General features: G+C 35.5%; 1 protein-coding gene across 1 annotated transcript in view; it reads right to left on the bottom strand.

The window, feature by feature from the left end:
- LOC129775281 (histone demethylase UTY) overlaps positions 1-14,656 on the bottom strand; it is a 195,824-nt gene extending 181,168 nt beyond the window's left edge. The window contains exons 1-4 of the mRNA XM_055779810.1: positions 14,446-14,656; positions 14,114-14,180; positions 13,660-14,050; positions 13,480-13,588 (exon numbers count right to left, since the gene is read on the bottom strand). Of these exons, the coding sequence (XP_055635785.1) occupies positions 13,480-13,588; positions 13,660-14,050; positions 14,114-14,180; positions 14,446-14,507 (629 nt within the window). The 5' untranslated portion in view covers positions 14,508-14,656. The remainder of the gene's footprint in view (positions 1-13,479; positions 13,589-13,659; positions 14,051-14,113; positions 14,181-14,445) is intronic.
- Between the last annotated feature and the right edge of the window lie 6,372 nt (positions 14,657-21,028).

The raw sequence follows: 21,028 nt of genomic DNA, 5'->3' as shown, positions 1-21,028 counted from the left end.
TTAAGTATTCTTCTTATTAATCCGAATGATCTTTCCACCAGGACTTTATTTTTTCTAACAGAGCTCTATCGTACTGCTGACTTCTATGAATTTGGTAAACCATCTAAATCTAATGTAAAGATAATCTCATATATTTTAAGATATGAGAAAAAAAATCTTTATACAGCACAATGGTCTAAATATACCGACAAAATTTAGACTTATGAAAAACAAAATTAAAATAAATATTAGAGCAGTACTGGGTCTCTAAATTCAAAATTAATTTAAAATGCCCAAAGGCCAAAAAATATTTTTATATATTTATATATAAAACATTTTTGTACCGCGTATTTAAATATTTATCATTATTATATTCTTTAATGAAAAAATTGTTTGAACATATTCATCGGTACATCTTAGTAAGATGTACTTTCAGTATTATTTCTTATTTTTGTCTCAAAGCTATTGAGAATGGCGTGAAAAAAACGAAAAGGTGAATTTTTCACCATAGATCCTATGGTGTACCATATAAGGACTCAAATATATGGTACTACTGCTAAAATGTTTTATTTAGTACCCTATACAATATTTTCCATACAGCTGGTGATTTGGTTTGGGGCACTTTTTACTCCCTTACCCAGCCAGACGCTTTGGAAATATAAAAAAAATATTTTTTTGTACCGCGCAACACTGAAAAAAATCTGAAGAAAATCACACATATCTAGAAAAGCCGTAGGAACAAATTTAAATATGAATTAGAGTAGTACTGAATCTCTAAATCCAAAAAAAAAATCCAATATTTTTTTAGTACTTCAATTTTTGATAATTTTTTTTGATACGCCGTAGAAAGATGCACATTCAGTATTTTTTCAAAAGGAGTTCAAAAGAACCGCAAAAATTTCTTATTATTAGTATTCGTTTAATCTGAAAGGCCCTGTATTAAAAAATGATCATGGTCCACTCTGACCGAACGGATCAGTGAAAAATGCTGGTCTTACGTGGGAGTGATCGCAAAATGTACTATTTCAGATTGCGATTTAAACTGTAGCGATGACAATGAATTCGAATTTGCGATTCTATTGAGGAATACTGCCCTAAAATGATTACAAATGGTAAGTGTATGTTTCATCATGAATCAAGTCTTAAAAGGTGCTTCATTGGTTCAGTCAGAGTGGACCATGTATGGATAAGAAGCCAAATAGCTCTCTGTTTTGTTCATGAAACTTGTTTTTTTGGCAAGTATCATACGTCACAGTATTGTCATAGAGTAGCTAACATTTTTGAGAACAATACTGAACAAATAAAAGAAAGGTTCGAAAATTGCAGAACACTGAACTTCAAGTTCGTTTTTCTCGGAATCATAAAAATGTCACATGGTTCGGTCTGACTGAACACCGACCAATTTCGAAACAAATTTCGATTAGAACAAGACGTTCTTTATCTTGGTGTACCAGAAAGAGAGAGTTGTTGCATCTCGTACGACGTTTTAACGCACTAAAACACATACAGTACCATTTTGGAGCGCCGAAAAAAAAACATGAGCGAAAAAATCCCAACTTCATGAAACAATTCCCGGCTTTTTCCTGATAGATTTTGATTCCCGACTTTTACCCGCTTTTCCCGAATGGGTGGCCACCCTAGCAATGAAGCAAGGCGGAAAAGCTTCCCAAGAGGAGCGTCCGCTATCATTCGCTGTGTTCGTTACCTGCTATAGGAACAAACATTGGATCGTTGGATCGCTTTTCCAACGTGGGTAAACGTCAGCCAGAGGCACAACGGCAACAGAGAGAGCAACGGCAGATAGACGAAAGGAAAAAGCGTCAGCAGCCATTCTGAAGTTAGATGCTGGCACGTAGACACTATTCTCTGCTCCCCGCTCGTTGGATGATGTGCGGTGTGCCGCCCCGCCAGTGACGGTTGTGCCCTAATCAAACATCAAACATAGCGCGCGCGTTTCTATTTGTACACCTTCGGGTGGGATCGGAAGCGGCTGCTAGCATTGACAGCCTCAACAATGTCACTGACTAGCCTTCAGAAACCACCCATTAACGACAGTTTGCTAAACTATAAGCGTTCATTTGAGTGCCGCGCACGAATTGTTTATCATAATTGGTAAAGGCAAGAATTTTCCGAAGCTCTACCCTTTTTAGAGCAGATTTGATGAAAATAAAAGAATCGCATTGATGAATATAATCACATAACGATGAAAATATAACTACCTATACTCCCAACTTTTGTTTTCATGCATTAATTCGTCGAAATGAACTTGTTTCGGTTCTGTCGCGGGTTCATTGACATCTTCGGCAGACGGACCCATAAGCAGCACCAGCGGCAGCAGCCCTCACAATCGTCTCGTTTGTTCCATCTTCATCTTCTGGTACGTGATTCACTGTGTGGTTGATCAAAAACAACAAGAAAAGGTACCGTCCTTTTTTTTCTTCTCCCCTTTCGTTATATGTCTGGAGCTTATCGGTTAGTCTCCTTTGTCACCTATACCCGGCTCGGCGGCCAGCTCTCCGGCCGCTGATTATCATTGCCGGGAAGAGGGACCCGCCTCTCCTGCCTTTTGTATTCAGTCGTCTCATTGAACGGAGTAAGGAGGTGCCGATAAAAGGGTTATATTGTCCACCTGACCCACTGTATGATGCGAGTGTATTATTCTTATGCAAATATCTCTAAACAATCATACATTTTCGGTGTAACGGTACGGCTTCCTCGCGGCAGCAAAGATTTCTTATTGGAACATGAATCAAATGAACGTTGCATACATTTGTGAACCATTCAGTCATTCTATTTTCCTCAATACTATGTACTAATCTTTAACCCTTTGCGATCGTATTAAATTTGGACAGGGGTGTCGTACTGGTCGGAATAATTTTTCCTTGAAAACGCAGTGATACATGCAAGATTATATAAATATATTTTTTTAAATTTTTTTTGAACTATATATTAACGATATATTAGTTTAACAATGTATTTTAATGTGATGTCTTAAAAAAAATAATATATTATAGAATAATATTTCATAACTCGTCTTCATGTGAAATCTTTGGAAACAGTCTCCAAGAGTAAATCATATGAAGTATTCTCAATACATAATTTTATTTTTATTATCCGTTGGATATGATACATTTTGTAATGTAATGCTGAAACGATGCAATTAATGTGTAATTATTGCCAGCAATGTGTATGCAAACAATGTACTTATGCAAACAATTACTCTGCTCTTTAAGACAACGTCATCATAATTTGAACCAGTTACTCAAAAAATGATTCCGAAATGATCAGAACTTCTCACTTTAGATGAACAAAGATTTTGTCGCTTGAGGCACTGATGCGATTATTCAAAAAACATGATACATTTATGCAAACAGTAGTTGTTAAAATGGCTAAATTCTGCAGTTATAATTTTTGTCCCACATTCCTATGCATTCTACGAACTGTGCGTTGTCTTGTGTGGGTGAATACTTTGTTTGATACTGAATACCGTTATCTATTACTCATAAGAGTACCGTATTGATTCGTGTACAGGTTCACTAGACATCAAGCTTCGTTTAGGAATAGCATAAACTGATACTTGGTTGAGTAAAATATAAGATTAGCATGGTTCCTTGCTGTGGTGGCTGAGAGCAGACAAACGACCACAAAGAGTTAATATAAAACAAAGTTGTGTACGTAAAGGGTCATCCATTAACGACAGTTTTGTGTTTTGTGGAAAGATCTTGGGCTACATTCTTACAAGATCAAATTGACTCAAAAACTAAAACCACATCACCATATGAAGCCCCGAAACTTTTTCGATTGGGCTCTGGTGAATCTTTTTTTTTTTTATAAATTCGTTTATTTTTACAGGCTCAGTTGCATAAGTTTAAAGGAGTCGAAATCTGACTCTGGTGAATCTTGAAGAAAATGATAATTTTCATTACAGCGATGAGGCTCATTTCTGGCTAAATGGATTTTTCAACAAGCAAAATATGCGTTATTGATCAGATGCAAACCCACATATGCTTCAAGAAACACCAATTCAATTCAATTCTTTGTTTTAGAGAGGCTTTAAACTTAGGAAACACCATTGCATCTGCAAAAACAATACTGTTTGGCGTCAAAAATCTAGTCCAGGGATTCTCAAACTATTTTGACCAGAGACCCCTTTTCCAAAATGCAGTGATACCACCGACCCCTATAGCCAAATTTTTTTTGAGAAAAATATTTATCTTATTCATACAAATCAATTCAAAAATTTCGCGGTTGGTTAAGTGAGAAAACTTGACATAATTTTCTCAGCAATAGACATAAAATTCAGTAATTACACCTATCCCTCGATTTACACTGGAGATAGGTTCCTGATAAAACCGTGTAGAGTGAAATCTCCGATTTTGCTATGTAAAACCATGTAAAACGAAATAAGCCTTCAATATATACTCAATTCAATCATTTATTTAAGTAAAACAATTATAAAAATCTACTTATGGAATTCACTATAGATTCGAATTCGGGAAGATCTCAGATTTGACTTCAGACTAAGTGATAGAAGATTCAATTAACAGCTGCGTTGATTTGTATCATTAAATTTAATAAAGAGATTTCCAGTCGAAAGCCGAAGATATAGGGTAAATGATCTTGGTTTGTCCAGTCGAAAATATGATCATGGTTTGCCCACTTTTTTGAATGCTCTAATTCAGCGCTCCTGTAGAGGCGAATGAACTGCAAAATTTAAAGCCTCTTAAAAACAAAGAAAGAAGAAGAAGAAGCGCTCCTGTGTCAAATAAGGCCTTCGAATGTTTCGAAACATATAAATGAAATTGCCTTTTACATGATTTATAGTAGTTTGATAGTATATTTTTACGAAATCACATGTTTTAAAGGATTATAAAATACACCTTCTATTTGTGTCAATGCGCCCCTCATTCGAGCTAACTTTTAGTCGATCACCAGATGATTATTTGGCACGTATTCAGACCTTTTCTGGATTACAACACTTATAAATATTGTAAACATCATGCTTGCTCACCATTTGTATCGGATTTACATAGCTAAACCATTAAATTAACGCATTTTGATGAACTCAATTCTGATCATGAGTTGTTCAATTCAATAATGTTGTTTTGTCCACATGATTTCTATGGCAACCGCTTGGCGCGCTGCAGTTTGTTTGTGTTTGTTTATGGTGTGCTTCGCGCATAGCAGAAGTATGGTTTTTCTGTGTTGATTGTGTTGAGGTGAACACTTCTAAAATGCCCAAGAAAAGGCAATATTCTGAAGAAAGCCTAATTTATGAATGAATCAATATGATGACAGTAAACTCAAGCAATGATAAATGCAACATCTAATTGTGAATTCGAATATTTCATTCAAAAATGGTGACTTCTAAAGTCGGACAAACCATGATCATTTTTTGGGCAAACCATGATCAGAGGTGGTCAAACCATGATCATAATTCTTCTTTAAGGAAAATCGTTAAAAAACATAAAAATTTGAATAATTTCAACACCTTATGGTAGTATTAGCAACTAGAGACTTGGGGCTTTTCAACAAACCCAAACTCGTATCGATTATGTGTGATTTTCATGAAGAAAAATCGATTTGCATTTACTAGTTGCGTAAAAACACCCCAAATTGGACAAACCAAGATCACTTACCCTAACTCTCCTTTACTTTTAATTTTTGTCGATATTCTTGGCATTCTAAGAGCTTTAAAAATTGACACAAATTACACATTAAGACTCCAAAAATGCTAGTAAATTGATGGCTTGCCAGCTCTGGAACATAAAATCACACTCGTAGTCAAAACTATTATCCTATTTTACTTGCTTACATATGAACTTCAAATATACATTTTCAAGTCTTTCAAAATTTGTTATTTCATAAACCGTGTAAAAGCGAAATCGTGTAAAACAGGTACCGTGTAAATAGGAGGGGTAGGTGTACTAATGTGTACCTCATTATTAATACAAATTACAAGAACAATACTTTCTACTAAAATATTAGTCATTCTTATAACAAGTTGGTTCACGTAACACAACTTATACAGTATCTTGACAGTTTCAAATAAGATTTTGTGTTAATCAATAGGGATCTTTAGATCTTTTCGACCCCCAAAATCAGTATTCGTTTACGCCGACCCCTGGGAAACCCATAACGACCCCAAGGGGTCGATATCGACCACTTTGAGAACCCCTGAGCTAGACGTTTCATGCAATTTCTTCAAGATATCCATTTCCCTCTTCGTTGATTTTTCGGTTTTCAAAAAACTCAAATTTTGACATCTGCGAAACTAGTAAACCGGGTAAACACTAGTAGTCCGATTGAGCTAATATTGGCATAGGGTTCATTGGTTTTAAATATTCGAATAATAACAAGTAATAACTTTCGTTCGAATTTTAATCGTTTTAAACTGCCTTCGGGTCTGTTAATTTGATAGAGAGTAAATCGCTTTCTGAATACAGATGTCGACACCAGGGGTCGCCAAATTCACATTCAACTGAGGATAGTCATGGATAGAAATGAGTTTTGGTTTTTTCCAGCAGTTTCCCCGTCAACATGACTCAGCAGTCATTCGGGCGTTTACCTGCTATCTCACTCTACGACTCGACTGTATCATTTCATTCTTCCCCGTCAAATGGACTTCGTTGCGTATTGAAGTGATTCACCCAAAATGAATTCGTGTCTCTCATGTATCACGTATGCATGTATCGATGTTTGAGTTCAACGTGGTTTAACATATACTACACATCCCTTCTACGCATAGTTGCCCCATGTTACTTTTTGACAATTTCCACTTTTCTTCGATGTTTTATGCATAATCTGCCGGAAAACACAAAAAAAAACTTATTGTTTGTTCCCGGCTTTTGAAAAAACAACATCAAGTTCAATTGTCTTATGTCGATATTCTAGGCATAACTGTCCCACCCTGTATTTTTAAACCATTTTATTTAGCTTGCCCTGTAATCTGTTTGTATGTTTGTAACATGTTTGTCTGTAGCGCTGACCCACATTAATAGAAATTTGACCCCCTTCCTGTTGACCGATTGATCTGAAATTTGGAACACACCTTTATCTCTGTAGTCATTATAAAACTGCGTATTTCATTATCTTGAAAATTCAAGATGGCGGCCGCTACAAAATGGCGGATCACATATTTTCTCAAAACCCCATCAAATGAAAGGGCTTGACTAGTAGAATACGGTTATTTAAGAAAAATGCAAATCCAAGATGGCTGCCACTAAAAAACAGCGGACTGCATATTTTCTCAAAACTTCATTAATATGGGTATCAAATAAAAAGGCTTCACTAGTAGAATACGGTTATTTATGATAAATGTAAATCCAAGATAGCTGCCACTACAAAATGGCGGACTACAAATTTTCTCAAAACCTCATTAATATGAGTATCAAATGAAAGGGCTTGACTAGTAGAACACGGTTATTTATGAAAAATGCAAATCCATCAAAATCCTACCAAATGGCGGACTACATTTTATGTTAAAACCCCATTAATATGGGTATCAAATGAAAGGACATGACTAGTAGTTATTTATGAAAAATGCAAATCTTTGATAGCTGCCACTATCAAATGGCGGGCTGCATATTTTCTCAAAACCCGATTAATATGGGTAACAAATGGAAGGGCTTGATCACAGTAGACCATGAAAAATCCAAACTGACCGAATTTATAAAATACCTTTATCTCTGCTATCATTTTAAAACTGCTTATCTTGAAAAATCCAATTTGGCCGCCGCTACAAAATAGCTGATTCCATATCATCTTAAAAAAAAGGTTGATTGAGATATGTGTATCAAACGAACGAACACGTTGGATTTCCATTATAAACAAATTAGCGACTTCTTATCAATGCCCTAGACTAATGAAGGAGAGGTGTGATAACTGCTAACTGCTACTTCCTAATTACTTTCTAGCTTTTAGTACATTATTATGTTTATTCACAATTAGACCGTTTAACTCAAAAAGTTTTTTTTTACTTATTTTATTTGTAGATCCATAATGAATGAATCGATTCAATTTCATGTCACGCTTTCAGCAGGGCTAATGCACTCACTTCTGGTTTGAAAGAACAAATTAAAAAAAAAGTTTTACAGAACACGTGTACACCTTGTTAGCGAATGCCTAATAACAATGAAAATTATATTCTGCAAAGGTGTTGCAGATCACTCACTGTGCGATTCACAAGCGATATCACTACCATATACTACATACCGATGCTACTTGCCACGGCACCAATTGTGTTTACTTTTCTATGCTATTAAACTTCCGTTTTATCCATAGTTCTCACATGTTCTTTTTTTGGCAAATTACCTTTTTCTTCATAAAAAGATGTTTTCATTTCTCCCAAACTGCACGCTATTTACTAATACTAAAGCGAGGACCTTTATAGCATACCTGATAACGGCATAGAAATCTGAACTAAGTACTACTAATGAAAAATGACGCAAGTAATACCTACGTTAAGAAGGCCAAAGTTCCACGGGGAACGTTAGTGCCTTCCAAGAAAAAGATAACTACCTAAATTAGTAAGAATAAGCGAACACTTTCTTCGAGCGATTGCTAAAGCTAAAATATTTATTTAGTTAGTTAATATATAACATGAAAAATTCTACCATCTTACAATTCAGTGTAGGCTTTCGTTTAACAACTGTTTTCACGGTATCAAATTATTTTTTTATCTGCGAATAAGTACTTTTAATTTGGATTTTGGGAATTCCTGTAATTGTGATCGATAAGATTGTACGTTTCCAATACGAATTTAGTTTCTAATGCGAATTTAGTTTTATAATTATTCCACACTTTTCAATGTAATTTAAATTATACTTTTTAACTTCGACTTATGTGTGGTTTGAAGAACGAGCAGTACCCTCTGCGTAGAACGAGATACACACTACAACATGGCGCAGCTTCGTCGAAACCACCCCGAATGGGTTATTTGAACTGATTGAGAACTAAAGATGATCTACAAATTAGAAACTTATTGTAATTCATGTGAAATTGACGTTAATTTTGTAAAGGAGTAAGAGTTTTTCCATCTGGTTCTATAGTTATGAAGCACTGCAATTTTAGTTTTTTTTATTGTTTCGCGCCTGAACACAACAATAAAGTTCAAATGGCCAGTCTTTTAAATGAAGATAGATTATTACAGCCTACACTATATACTTCGATTCAACCGACTTCTTACATATCTCTGGAAAGTCAAAAAAAAAGAGAGGTTCTATAGTTGCGAAACGCAGGGTATATTCGTGAGAGGTTACTTGCATGACACATTGTGTATCATTTGATTTTGATCGATATCCAAACACTGTGTTTATTTTAAAATTATACTTTATTTAGCTTTCAAAATTATGACATCATAATCTTTTCTATTACAAATGTCGGTTCATTTTGATTATAAGAAATAAATATTCGCTCGATTCATTGAATACTGAACGACAATTACTCAAATGAATCGAATATTTTAAAAATGGACCCACGATTGATCGATAATCGAATGAACGAAAAATTTAGACATCTCTAATTCGAGCATCAATATCTTGACGCTTCATATAAATGCATGTTGTGACGTTTTACCTCACGGACTTCGAAACTGAGTTGCCAGATTTGCAAGGTGTTAATTTGCAAACATTTAATTTTTGGTAGTATTTTTTGCAACTACAATTGACTACATAGTCCGAACAATTTTTCATCCCCAGCTTTGACAACTGAGATTCATCGTTTGTAGCGTGCACTCACGATAAACCGTGAATCGTATGAGCAAAGCTTTGGGAGTGCAGACAGTAGTGATTCCACTTCCATATCGTTTTTGTGAGATTTTAGCAGCTCTCTGTTTATAGTATTCTCTCTGTGTAAGCATAAAGAAAACGAAAGCATCGCTCGTTGCTGGTGACGTCAATACACCTGAATAGCGGTATATACCTACAGTAAAACCTGCTTTTGTTCGGTTTTTTTGTGCGGTGTATGAAAAGAAGCATATTTGACGAAGTTATCGTCCATTTAGTTTTTTTTCGATGGTTTATATGCATTTCAGTGCGAAAAAAAGCATATTTGCCTCTCAATTATCCACTTCTGAAATGATTCCCCTCGTCTTTTGAAATCAAAGTTTTTCTAAGTTTTTGCATGACATGATTTCTAACAGCAACATGTTCGACATGCAGTTGCACAAAACAGCCACGCGCAACCGAAAAGGCAAAGTGTCCCATCGCAAAGCAGAGAAACAAAAGGAAATGGAACGGTGAATGGCGTGGATTTGAGTTATATTCTTGGGGGAAACTTTTTTTATGCGGTCCCTATCTATCGCACAAAAAAAGGTTTTTTCAAAATGTGTACCGAACACGATTTTTCAAAGCTACTGGTGAAGTTTTGCACGATTTTTTTTATGCGACTTTTTTGTGCGGTCCCTATCTCCCGCACAAAAAAAAAGGTTTGCCTGTATTCATTGATCGCTCGAAGCGATTTTTTTCCATCACTGGTCAGGACTATGCGCTTCAAGTAATGAAATAAAGCCAGGTAGAAAATTTCACTCAAATTTTATCGATTTAAAATTGAATCTGAGTCTTCTTATTTTATGGAGCATAGTTTGGATCCCAAACTCGAATGTCGCCAACAGTCATCGCGGATACCTTTGTAGCCCCGGGCTGATGGAAGTATTAACCGTGTAAGGTGGCAAAATATTGATTGAGGTTGGATCGAATGTCGAAATCCTGGCTGTCAAGATATCGAAGACAATTTTTGTCAATTATATTGATGGTGTAAGGTGCCCAACAGGGTTGCCATAATAAAATCTGTGCTTTTTTGGTCTCAAAAATCTTTTTATTTTAAGAGACGAATGAACTCTCAGAGTTTAAAGTCTCTCTAATTCAATACCTTCCTTCCTTCCTTTTATATTAGTTTTTTCTCAGAAAATCTGACGTGGTAAAACAAGTCAAAAAGAATAGTTGACGGGATGGTGACGGTTACGCTGTATGTGTAGCGCACTTTATCCGTCTCCCGCTATTCGTGATTTGACGTAGGTTTGTTTTCGTTTGTGAGACGCCAACATTTGTTTTTAAAAATTAATAATATATTATATATAATATATTAATGACAAATAACGAACGATATATTTGTTATATTTTCCATAACACAAAATAAATAAAAACAGTGTTATATGAAACACTGTTTGTACATAAAATTAATATATTTTATTTTTATTTTAACATGATTCTGGAAGCACATCAATTTATTTCAGCGTGCTGAATCAAAACAATTCAAAAATCCCTCGACATCAATGTTGATGATTGATTGGTAATGGATTGCTAATGGTAATGGACTTCCATGTGGAACAAATAGAATTTCATCATTCTAAATGAATTTATCGGGTATGTTTTTATTCAGATTTATATTTTTTCGTCCAGTTCAGTGGCTTTTGTTTCCAAAGCCGACGTAGATTCTTGTGGCTTCTCCAGGAGCTGTTCAAAATCTCTGAAAATTTTCGCTCGTGTCGAACCTCTTTTGGTGGCGTTCAACATTTGTGAAATTGATCAATCGAGACTCTTCTCAGTGCCGAAATTTTTAAATCATAACAAAGAGGTATAAGTCACATATATCTTTTTGGGTTGTAAATGAGATTTTTGAGGCAATGATTATTCACTTAATCAAAGATTTGTAAAGAAATGGTTCATATCCATACTAGCTGACCCGGCAAACTTCTTCCCGCCAAAAAATTGTTTTTTGTTATCAATACCTTTATACATTCATGTTTTCTTACTATGAGCAAGTTCATGGGTCCAATTGCAGAACTGTTCATTGATTGATCTTCTATTCGACCACGTTGAATTTACCTTTTACTATAAAATTTCTAGTATTTCTAACAAAACTCATCATTATAATATCAGATTATTTTCAGACATAATTCTCGTTCAAAATTTTTCAACCACTTGCAAATAACATGTTTCTCCGTTACATGGAATAAATGTTTTATACAGAAAATATGATAGAATAAAGACAGCCCTAAATCGGACAATTCCTTCCTCGAGTTCTTATCAACACATCCGGCGATCCTTTTTTTTTGTATAGATAGAAGAAGATATAGGAGTGCGTTTCATCACATTAAATTCCATTCCCAGTTTCGAACAAAGTTCAATTTCGCTAGCGCAAACATTAAATGGACTAACAGCACTTGTCACTATGCAATTGTAGAACATATGGGAATTTAATTTTCCGAATTTTCCCTTTTTTCTTTCAACGTTTTCCGAAAATTTTCAATTGTCATGTTTGGTTGGAATATTTTTGGTTGAAATATGTGTAATATTTTTATGGGACCCCCTCTTCATTCCAGAGGAGGGAGGGGTGTCATTCCATTATAGAAACATTTCTCATATTCAAAAGCCTCGAGTTATGCAGAAGTTTGTGTTTCGTTTGTCTGGCAGCCCCCCTTAGATTCTCGAGGAGTGTATTCACCATAGAAACGTTTCGTGCCCTGTAAAACCCTCACATGCCAAATTTGGCTCCATTTGTTTGATTAGTTTTCGAGATATGCAGAAATTTGTGTTTCATTTGTATGACAGCCCAACCTTAGAGAGCGGAAGGACTGTCTAATCACCTTAGAAATACTTATTACATCCTAAAGCATGCCACAATTTGGTTTCGTTTGCTTGATTAATTTTCGAATAATGTAGAAATTTGTGTTTCATTTGTATGACAACCCCAAGTCCATAAGAATCAGACAGACAGACAGAAATCCATTTTTATATATAATATATAGATGCATGTATCTTCCTTAACATGTATACAATAAAGTATACAGTTTATTTCACATTCGTAGCAATAAATTTCGAAACAAATAGATACGGCTATGAACGTATTAATTTGAAATGCAAATCAGTAAAAAACATGGGCTTATCAACATTTTAACATTGTTTTGATTTTCGAACTATTCCTTTTTGTTCAATTCGATTGTGAAGACACTTTTTGTGCGTGTTAATATATTTAAAACAATCACCCGGCATCCCTGGATAAGTAGTTTAATGTTTACATTTGATAGTTAAGCTTGAAAATTTATAAAATTTGCCAATTCTTGAATTGATCTTTATAATTGTAGTTGAATATATACATTGCTTATGCAATCCTGGTTTGGTCATAATTTTTGAAGATGAAACCAGAACAAAGGAATACCGATGCTTTAAATTAACAAGGTGAACAAACACATCCAAACAAACTAGACGACGACTCGACTTTATACTCGTCTGATTTAAGTCGAACTCGGATTACGGAAAATGAGATGAGCGCTCGTTCCCTGAAATAGGGCCGATACTAGAATCCATGTTTCCTGGTCCAGTTGTTTCTTGCTGATGAATCTAGGACAAATACTTGATGACAACCGAATATAAATATATTCGAAAAAAGAAAGCAGTAAATCCACCGACATACAATCTTTATCAGGTGCTCTTCAACAACCTACCTTCAAAGCAGTGTTTCCGACATTATCGTATATAGAAAAATAAAATAAAGACTCACCATCGAAACGCGTTGAAGTGGAAGTAAACTAGCCCCAAGCCATACAAGAATGTCGAGTCCTTCCAATAATCGCTCTTCAGCGAGTAAAACTTCTGATAAGCGGAGAGCGCTAGCAACGAAAAAAATTCCTGTTGTAATCACCCTCCTCGCATCCTTATACCTCCCCCCAGCAGTACATACCTTTCTCGTAATCGTCGAGCAACAGGTGAAAATGTCCCAATTTACAGTACGTTTTTGGATCAATGTTTATTTCCTTCACTGGCGTTTCATCGAGAGATATTTTCGTTCTAGCTTCGGCTAACTGCGGACCATCCACTTCACCCTCCTCACCCGCTTCGGTTTTGACTTTGTCTGAAAGGTCCTTCATCTCCACGTCCGTAATAATTTCCGCCGGGAGGCTCTCGTCTATCCTGACATTGTCAGCGGAAAGATTTGATTCAGTTTTAACTTTTACCGCATTGGATTCATTTGGATCGGAGGCCACATTCTTGCCATCCGTTTCCGTTGCTTTGTGTAGGCATTCCTTCTGATTCTGGGCTTGAATAAGCATACGTTCCAAATATTTGACGGCCTAAAAACGGACAATTCCGACGAATTATAGAATACAGCAGGTTTGAATATATAGGTGTCTCACCTTCAAAACAAGAACCTTCTTCTTATCATTCTCGGGTGCTGATAATTTCAGAAAGCCGTACTGACGACTGAAATGGAAAAATTGCAAAACAAGACTCCATCAACACCACATAAAATAAACATATCACGAAAAACATTAGCAAAATATAGAAACTAAACAAAAACTCTAGAATAAATTCCCGAGAATCTGTTAGTTTCTGTTCGGCAACCCTGACGGTTTGTTGTTTTATAGCTCCGCGTAATCTAATCGCCTCCAAGCGCGAAAGAGGAAGCGAGAAAACATCAGAACTGAGCGAGATGCGAGCGCAAAGGTTTATCCGGGAATGGCCGAACCTGTCAAGCAAAGCCAGCGCTTGCAGCTCCTGGGTGGAAATGTTTATTTCGTCCAAAATCATGGCTTCCTGAAATGCTCACACGCGACGCGCCCGAAATTAGAGCATCCTCCGCACCGGGAAAACTGCTAATTAAATCGATCTAGCGACGGTTTTCCGCAATAACGACACAATATTCGCGAGGAAATCCCGATACGCGTATGAAGAAAAACACTCGAGAAAACTGAAATAATTTTACTGGTGGCACACGACCACCAGTAAACATTGCTGACAGCAGAGAAACTGTTATACGGTAGTGTACATGGTGCTGAATGTGGAGTAGATTGGAAACTAATAATTACACACTAAATGTATATGGGAAGTTTGATCACCAATCGACCCAGCAAACATTAAATCGTATAACTTTGCACATGATAAGTTACATATCATTTCGTATCAAATCACAATCGCATAAAATATCAATCAAAATATCGATCATATATATCTAAAATCGCATAAAATGCAAAAACACGATTTTCCATGTCATCGATGGATTGAGTGGTAACGTTGTCGTATCAAATCGCATATCAGTCCAAAAAGCATCGCATATCGTTATATATTGCTTTATATGCGTACAAAATAATGCATATACGTATATCGCCTCCACTTTTGTGTGTATATGCTAGTTATCTGCATCATATATCATACAAATGTGTCTTGGTTGGATGTATATCGCCTCCAATTATAGCTATTCATACGACTTAATGTTTGCTGGGGAGCTGCCATGAAAAATTTTCCTATTGTAGGATATTGCATTGGGAGTCTTCGTAGCCACATTGGTTGCGCGTTCTATTACTGAGCGATCGATCGTGAGTTCATAACTCAGGGCCCTGAGATGACCATCTTTGTGTTGTTATAGAATAACTACGTCTACGCAACCATCATCAGCGATGGAGATCGATCTACTGTGGAACAAAAATCATCCATACAACTACTCTACTCTGCAAGAAACATTGGGCTGTTGTACTATTAACAACCCAACAACGATCAACATCAACTGTCCCTGATGTCCGATCTGCTGAACAATGGATGAACAGAAAGAATACTCTTACACCTAAATGACTTCTACTATGTAATTTACAATAATGTAATGGAACAGAAAAGATACTCTTGCACCTAAATGGCTACTAACTACTGTGTAATTTGCAATTTATAGAAATCTGAACATTTAACATGTACACGATAAAACCCGGATTTTACATTATGTTCTACATCTTCACTTGCATCCTAGGTCATGCGGAGTCAATCAAACTCATTCTTGAAGTGCATTTAACTTGAAAAAAAAATTCTTGCAACATTTTCCCCCATGCTGTCAAATGTTTCTCCTATAAAATGAGCAAGCGTTTTTGTGACTCGGCTTTGTTCATTTACATTTTTGACCGAACCAGAATTTCACTTAAAAACATTAAGTTTCTGCAGTAATCTTAATAATGTTAGATTCCACGCGCAGCAGAGAGACGAATGTATCGTAAATCCAGAAAACGTTTATTCAAAATATTCAACTTCTTTTCCGGTTTAAATACTATTTGCTAATTACCTAACTGATTTCAATCGCTGATACAGCACAGATTGAAAACGAAAAAAACACGACAGCCGAAATATGTTCATTTGAGTATTTTTGCATTGATCCTGATTGTTTGCCTTTTGAATGAAATAAATGTTGTAATTTGTGTAATTCGTATTTTCTAGTTGTTTTAATGAAAGAAAAAAGTTCATATGATATAATTCTAGTGTTAAAAATCATAAAAACTTAACATTTGACGAGAAATAAAATTGAATTATAATTGTGTTTAGAAAATTTTAGAAGTCCATGATACTGAAAATTCAGTATCTATCAAAATGTCAGTTGGGCCTGTGTGAATCACCGGGCTTCGTGGGGTATGCTACTTTGCCCCGGGACTCGCAAACATATCTTACCTCTACAATGGCTGTAACGAGGAATGAGCTGTCAGACCAAGCTCAAGTTTTGCCATGAAAGGGGTATACATAAAAGGTGGGATGAACGAGTATGGCGAGTATGACATAGGGCCCTTATGATTTTGAACGCTAGCATTAATTGGTGAAAAAATATTATTCGTTCATTTTTATGAATTCGATTATTTTTCCTTTAATAACAATACTTTCTCTATGTATGGAATATTTTTTTATAAATTCGTTTATTTTTTACATAAGTTTAAAGGAGCCAAATTCTTAACTATATTTATTTATCCATAAACAATTTTCTTTAATTCTATTGTTAATAAGGTGGAAAACCGATTACTCGCGGTCGACTAGTGGCGGAACATTATAAAAAAAGTATCAACTTTTCCCCTCCTGATTGTTGAATCCCTTTTGGCATTTCTATTAGATTTATTTTGATAACCAATTCAAATCCATCCGCATGACTCAGATTACATCTACCAAATTCATTGAGGGCTGAAGCCTTGAAACTGTGGTTTGAATGTGAACTAAATCTCAATTAAATTTGCAGGGCCGAAAGCAGTATTCAATTATGAATTTTTTAATAAAATTATCGATTGATGGCGCCATATTGCTTTTGGCGATAGACCAACCAAAACGTGTGATTTTTGATTAGATAATGGTTGATATTTTTTCAAATTTTTTTTTTATCCCTTTTGTTTATTTTTTGGCTCATTAGCATTTTAAATGTAACAGAGCCGAATTTTAATCGTGTACATGTCACATGTTTATCATATCTATAATTAGCACATTACACAGTTGCCATTTTTCGGCGTTAGACTATTCCCTACTATACCATTGCATATGGTACACATTTACACAGTAGCCATTTAGGCGTAAGAGTTTTCTATCTGTTCTTCCATTATCCAGTTAGACCGGACAGCGGAGACAGTTGTTGATCATTGTTGAGTTATTTATAGAACAGCAGCCCGATGTTTCTTGCAGAGCAGAGCAGTTGTATGGACGAATCGATCTTTATTCGACCGTGGATCGATCTCCATCGCTGATGATTGTTGCGTGGACGTAGCTATTCTGTAACAACACAAAGATGGTCAATGAGGGTCCTTAGTTTTGAACTCACGATCGATCGCTTACTAAGCGAACGCGCAACCAATGTGGCTACGGAGACCCCCCTATATTTTTTTTTCAAATATTCTTCCTTAGTTTGTTGCAAAAAATGTATTTCAATCGATTACAAATTAAATAGTATTACAATATTTTGTAATCGATTGTTGCGAACATTTGTGTGAATTGTCAAGAAATATTTTTATGTTTTAGGTATTCGAATTTTTGTTTTTCGTTACATTTTTTTTAGATTTCCATACCATGCCGTCGCATTCAGCATGTAAAGAATAGTATAGATGATTCATAAGTAATCGTATTAATTACAGTGGCAAACCAAGATAAGTAATGCATTGCATCCGATCGAATCGGATCGCCGAGGGTAGTAGTGGAACAATAAACGTACAACAAGACTGAATGTTGTAGTCCCATGCGAAGTTGTTTCTTCGCCGGTGAGTTCAGTTTTCTCACATTGGACAGCAAGCTATTGAAGATAGCTTCATCTTCATCCTTCTATGTTGTTCGCGCGCAAGCGAATGTATTCTAAACTCAGCCGTTTTATTATTATTATTCTTCTATAAGACTTACATCGTTTAACAATCAGCTGTTGGATCGAATAGTGGAGACAGCTGATATGATCATTATCGTGCTATTAATAGCACAACAATCCGATGTTTCTTGCAGAGCAGCGCAGTTTCAAATAGTAGCTTTTATATATGAAGAGAAGCCAGGACTCTGACCGTGAATCGATCTCCATCGTTGATGATTGTTGCTTTAACGACTTCCGACTTAACAACACAAAGATGGTCATTTGAGGACCCTGAGTTTTGAACTCACGATCAATCGTTTAGTAAGCGAACGTGCAAACAATGTGGCTACGAAGACTCCCCAATGATTTAATACTATAATGATCAGCTTCAGTATAAATATCAGTCGATATATAGGCATTTAGTTATGTGAGGGGCAATAACGTTCGTATTGAATTATCAAATGACACTAAATAAAAATTTTCATTCGAATTTTAATAGTCTAATAATGCTTCCGAGACTGTTAATCTAAAAGCTTTAGATTTTCGAAAAAAACAATGAATGTCAGATATGCAAATTTTTTGCAAATGTGCAGATTGTATTTTGAAGCTTCCTTCATCTTCTTCTTCTTAAATGGCACTAACGTTCCTAGAATAACTTCACCGTCTCAACGTAGTATTACTTGCATCATTTCAATTAGGTCTTAGTTGAGATTTCTATGCCAAATAACATGCATAAGAATGCATTCGGAGTGGAAAGCTCTAGAATACGCGTGACCACGGTGCAAGTCGAAGGAAATTTCTTCGACGAAAAATTCCCCCGACCAGCTACCTATTTTTTCCCAATAAAGAATTTTAAAAAGTCCTACAATAACTTCAATGTCATTGATGCCACCAGCAAAAACATTTTTTTTAATCTATTCGTTCGAGTTAAGGAAAATCTCAGTAGATTGTTTTTCAAGAGCATTTTTCATAATATGGTTTCCTTCAGCAGTTAAATTGTATCTCTTCCAGCGATTATATGATGACATCAATCTTATATTTATGACAGACATACAGCTATACTGGCGTTGTACTTCGAAAATTGTATGTCTGTCACCATGTACAGCGCTGGAAGCATGCAAGCAACTCGGTACAATCGCTCTATCTGTACCGACCTGTTTCACCGTTGTACATGGCTACAGCTTGTAAATTCCAACAGTGCGCAGCGCCATAGATGGGTAGTGGTGGGTAGCATGAACAAATCGAATCAAAACACTTAATAAATATTGTTTTCATTGACTTTCTCTTGTGTTAATAACTCAGAACTTTTTTGTTGTGTTTGATAGTTTAGATGTCAAATATAAACCTTTTCCATTGAATAATTGGTGAAAAAAGAATGTAATAAATTAAAATTTCTGATTGCCAATTTGACATGCGGTACAATGTACAACCAAAATATGTGTGTCATGCTACGATGGTACTTGTACAACTAGTGATCCCCGATTCTTGAAATTAATCGTTCCTATTTAGCATTTTGTTATTCGATACGATTAATCGACCCAAATAATCGATTAATCGATTAATCGTCACATTAGGCCGTATGAATAAAAACAAAATTCACCTTTACTTTACTTCATTCGAGCAGTCGAGCAGTGAGATTAAGTTTTTACTACGTTTGGTATGAATAAAAGAAACAACAAAGTGTTTACTTTTCGAAAATGGATGATTAGCTGATTTCGCATGAATAAAACAGCATTCATCAAGTATTTACTTCGTTATTATCAAGTATGCTCATGAGCATACTTTGGATCTGAAAACACATTCATTCGTTCTGATGTCATATCCGATTTATGTTTAATGCTGCTATCTTGCGCTTGAAGTTAAACAAGTTAACGATCCGCATTGATGGCATTGAGCTTCGTTTACTAGTTTAGGGGAGCGTAAAAAAATTGATTGATTTTCAGGCGGAATGAACACGTTTTTCAAATTTAAATTATGAATGAAAAATAACCTTTCCGTACCAATTTGGCATTCTGTTTAAATGAAAAACACTTTTGTTTGCAGGTGGTGAAAAAATCTGGTACGAATATTGTTTTTGAAGACAACTTTATATTATAATGAAAAGTTTCAGTAATGATGTTGGAAATGTATAGACAATGGGTTGAATAAAAGTCGGAAAAAAGTGTTTTAAGTGATTAAATAACATGATGTGAACATTTTCATTCAAATTTTAACATTTGAAAACTGGCTTCGTGTCTTCTAATATGATAGGTATTACACTAACGAGATAGGTACCCAAACTATGGTCCCTAATTGAAAGTCGCCACCAGACGACGACACTATTCCTTTTTCATCGCAAATTCACGCTTTGTCCAAAAAACGTTTTGAAACGAAACCTAAACAATCAGTTGATAGATGTTTGACAAAGTAAAAACTATGTTCGAATTCGAAAATCAAATTAGTAAAGTAAACTTTTATTCATACGGATTCAAGTAAATACTAGGAAAGTTTACTTTACTTGGAAACGGACAGAATAAGTAAATACTTTTTTTATTCATACGACCTATTGTTAGGTAGAATTAAACTAATATTTCTCATTTGCTAGAAAGCCATCTGGAATCAGAAAAGTGTTCATTGCGCCTGAAAATCAATTATTATCTTACGCGCTCCCCTATACACGTGAACGAGGCTCAATTCGCCTTGGCGGCATGGAGCTTCGTTTGCGAGTTTGAGGGACGTCGGGGATGATGATTTGTTTTCAGGATTAAACATACGTTTTTTTCTCTGGGTTAGGATCGATTAATCGACGTAAATTCTTCGTTCGCTTTGATTATGTTACTCCAATTACTCCAATGTGCAGAACTGAGTTGTGCCGATTGACATCGTCAACATAGATCGGATTTCGGTTGTCTAATGTGTAGAAGGCTTAATGTTTACTATACCCAGTGCTTTTTCGTGCTTCACTTCACCCGTAGGGTTCACCGTATAACAGTTACTTCTGTCAGTTACACAAAAG

Source organism: Toxorhynchites rutilus, chromosome 3 (assembly GCF_029784135.1).
Source record: "Toxorhynchites rutilus septentrionalis strain SRP chromosome 3, ASM2978413v1, whole genome shotgun sequence".
NCBI classification, from domain to species: Eukaryota; Metazoa; Arthropoda; class Insecta; order Diptera; family Culicidae; genus Toxorhynchites; species Toxorhynchites rutilus.
This window is presented reverse-complemented; position numbering and strand designations above follow the sequence as displayed.